This window comes from Panthera tigris, chromosome D3, assembly GCF_018350195.1.
Source record: "Panthera tigris isolate Pti1 chromosome D3, P.tigris_Pti1_mat1.1, whole genome shotgun sequence".
Taxonomy (NCBI): domain Eukaryota; kingdom Metazoa; phylum Chordata; class Mammalia; order Carnivora; family Felidae; genus Panthera; species Panthera tigris.
Genome location: NC_056671.1, coordinates 30,984,804 through 30,988,028, shown reverse-complemented (window position 1 = coordinate 30,988,028; position 3,225 = coordinate 30,984,804). Strand labels below are relative to the sequence as shown.

General features: G+C 41.1%; 1 protein-coding gene across 1 annotated transcript; it reads right to left on the bottom strand.

The window, feature by feature from the left end:
* Positions 1-626: 626 nt before the first annotated feature.
* On the bottom strand, positions 627-1,520 carry MC2R (melanocortin 2 receptor). Its single transcript, XM_007085908.1, has one exon. It carries the CDS (start codon positions 1,518-1,520, stop codon positions 627-629), a length of 894 nt encoding a protein of 297 aa, XP_007085970.1.
* Positions 1,521-3,225: the final 1,705 nt, after the last annotated feature.

Sequence of the window (3,225 nt, the reverse complement as noted above, 5' to 3'; positions counted from 1 at the left end):
AGACTAACAGAGAAGGTTCCTTTATTATTGAAGACTCAAAGTTGCTTATTTGACATTTATAATTTATACCATGCCTGTTTCCAAAAAATTTGAGATGGCATACAGTAAAGCAGGCAGGCAGGAGGGAGGGAGGGAGAAAGGGAGAGCAGGGATTCTGTGTGGTAGTGCATGATAGGCAAATTCAACTGCAGTAATTTATTGGCATCTTTGACTTACAAAGATATTGCAGCTTGTGCCCTGAGTATTTGTCCTTGTACTTTAACTTCTAGAAATTGATTACAATGGTCTCCAGGCCAGAAAGGCCACCCCAGAAACAGACTTGATAGATAGCTATAGAAGAACAAGTTTTTGCCTTAGTGCAAAGCTCTCAAATTTGTACTACTGTCTGTGCTTTGTATTCTGTACCTCTTTTTAATATATTATTTTATCTCCTTAGTTATGAAAGTTGTACTTACAAGACTTCACATAGGGTTAAGCTATTACAAACACTAGTCTGTGGGATAATCCTCATGCACATTAGGGAAGGAAAGGACAGTTGGGAAGCATTAGCATTTGTTGGTATGTCATGTTATTCTGTCCCTTGACAATATTATCTCCATGGCTCCTAAAATCAGGGACCAATAATTCTACCAGCACTTGCTACAGAGGATCATCTTTTTAAATGCATCCCTGAGCTCTTGGCTCCGGAAGGCATATATAAAGGGGTCAATGACTGCATTGCACATGATCAACATGCCATTCACCTGGAAGAGGGACATGTAGCAGGCACAGTAAGGGTTATTTGGGCAAAACGTCATTAACAGGATGTGAAGGACAAAGGGGGCCCAACAGAAGATGAATACCCCAAGTAGGATGGTCAGTGTGATGGCCCCTTTCATGTTGGCTCTGGGAAGGGTCAAGATCTTCCTGGCATGGGACCGAGCAAGCAAAAACATGTGCACATAGAGGCACAGGATAAAGACCAACATCAGAGGAAATAGCGATGTGAAGGTGATCACTGTGGGGATGTGATGGGAGAAGATCACCATGGTAACGGCGCTGCCTGTGCAGCTCACCCAGATGACCATCAGGACGACAATGGCACGGCGCATGGTCACAATGCTGTGGTACTGTAGAGCATGGAAGATTGTGAGGTAGCGGTCAACAGCTATCACAGACAGGCTGAAAATGGAGCCAAGGAGGGAGAGGATGAACAGGGAGTCGATGATGTCATCTGCTGTGGTTTCAAAATTACCACGAGGCTTGAGATAACCCATGTTTCTGAACATGATCAGGATATTTTCCAGGATCTTATATAGGCTGCCTAACATATCAGAAATGGCCAAGCTGCAAATGAAAAAGTACATGGGTGACTGGAGATTCTTATTCTTCATCACAGCCAGAAGGACCATCAGATTTTCCAAAACTCCGATGATGGATATTGTGAAAAATATCTCTTCTGGCAAAACCACATGAGGGCAGTCTGAATTATTTCTTGTTGTATCATTGGTGTTTTCATATAGATTGATAATATGCTTCATTTCTCCTGCTAGTGGTTAAGACAGGGGTGTTACTTGGACTAGACAGAAAACTTGACTGATTCTTCAGAATCTTTTCTTCTTTGTAGTACTTGTTGGAGGTACAAGGTAAAACCACCTGACCACCTAAAGAATATACAGCATTAGTTGCAAAATACTCTACAAAGTAAAAACTGAGTCACATTTTCTTTCAGGAAGCTCTATTGTTTCAACGAAATACGATGGTGTAGTAATTTAAAAAAAGCAATTTACTGGACCCTCATATTAACTTCTCTATGAAAAAAATCTTTAGTGGAATTTTAAGCCCAGAGATAAAAATAATCATTCTTTGTCATCTGTCCTTTCCATTCCCCACCTTTCTCATGAATCCAACTGTGTGTGAGAAAAATTAAAATAAGAAAATAAGTAAAAAAAATGAAAGCCATGTGTAGAAACAGGAAAGCACATAACTACCCTTCTTTGATTTGGAGGTAGTGGCTGGATTCAATGAACTAATGAGATGTTTAGGTTCTTTCTATTCCACTGTTTGTCTTTCTGGGTCACTGCCTGACCCTACAACTTATGGGGTAATGGCAAGAGTATTGATGTGTCATCCCCAAAACTGACTATGAAATATGTGTTATTACTTCCGTTTCAAAGGTAGAACTCACAGGAGTGGTAGTTCTAGAGACTCCCAATATTTTCAAGGTGTTGGAATTGAATTATGACAGCAGAAGGGTTCAATTTCCCTTAATTAGAAAGGGCTGAGTAGATAGATGATAGTTGAATGATTTTGAGAAGTCTGCTTCTGGTGAGAGCTTGTGGAATTTTTACTGATTTAGTTTTCAGATAGTTGGACACAGGTAGTTTTATGAAATGTATAAAATTTGCCTTCGCCGAGATGATGGTTTTAAAGGTCACAGATTCTTTATACTTTTCCCAAGAAGTGGAGCTTAATTCCCCTTCACTTGAGTGTGTGGGAAGCCACCTGCCATATTGTAAGGTTGTCCTGGGGAGAGTAAATCTAGGAGTGTAGCATTTGATCAAAAGTCTGCAAGGCACACATTACTATATTACAGTAAGATTTCTCCTGGAAAGGAATTAATTTCCTTACAACGGACTGAAGTCATAGGTCATGTATTAAGGTGGAAGTTTATGAATTAGGTAAGTCAATGTTAAGAAAGATGTGGAGCGGCAGTTGGTAGCAACTGATAGGATTCTGCCTAGGCTGATCAATTTGTCTCTGTTTGCCTAGGGCTGAGAGGCAAGTATCAGGCTTCTCCCTTAGCCCCAGGCAAACCAACATGATTAGTCACTCTAGTTCCACCTACTTAGGTCCAGGGAAGTCTGTAAGTTGTCAGTGTGCACTCATGTGTCCACACGTGTTCAGGAGGATGGGGCGAATAATGGTTAATTTTATGTGTCAACTTGACTGGGCCCTATATTAGGTCAAACATTATTCTTGGTGTGTCTGTGAAGGTGTTTTGGGGTGAGATTAACACTTCAATCAGTATATTGATTAAAGCAAGTTGCCTTCTCCACCAGGCCTAATTCAATCTGTTGAAGGGCTGAGTAGAATAAAAAGCCTCCAATGAGTAAGGGGGAGCTCCTTCTACCTGCTGCTGAGATGGGCATTGGTCTTTTCCCACCTCTGGACACAAACAGGAACATCAGCTCTTGGGTCTTGAGGCTGCAGCCTTCCTGATGGAATTATACCATTGGCTTTCCT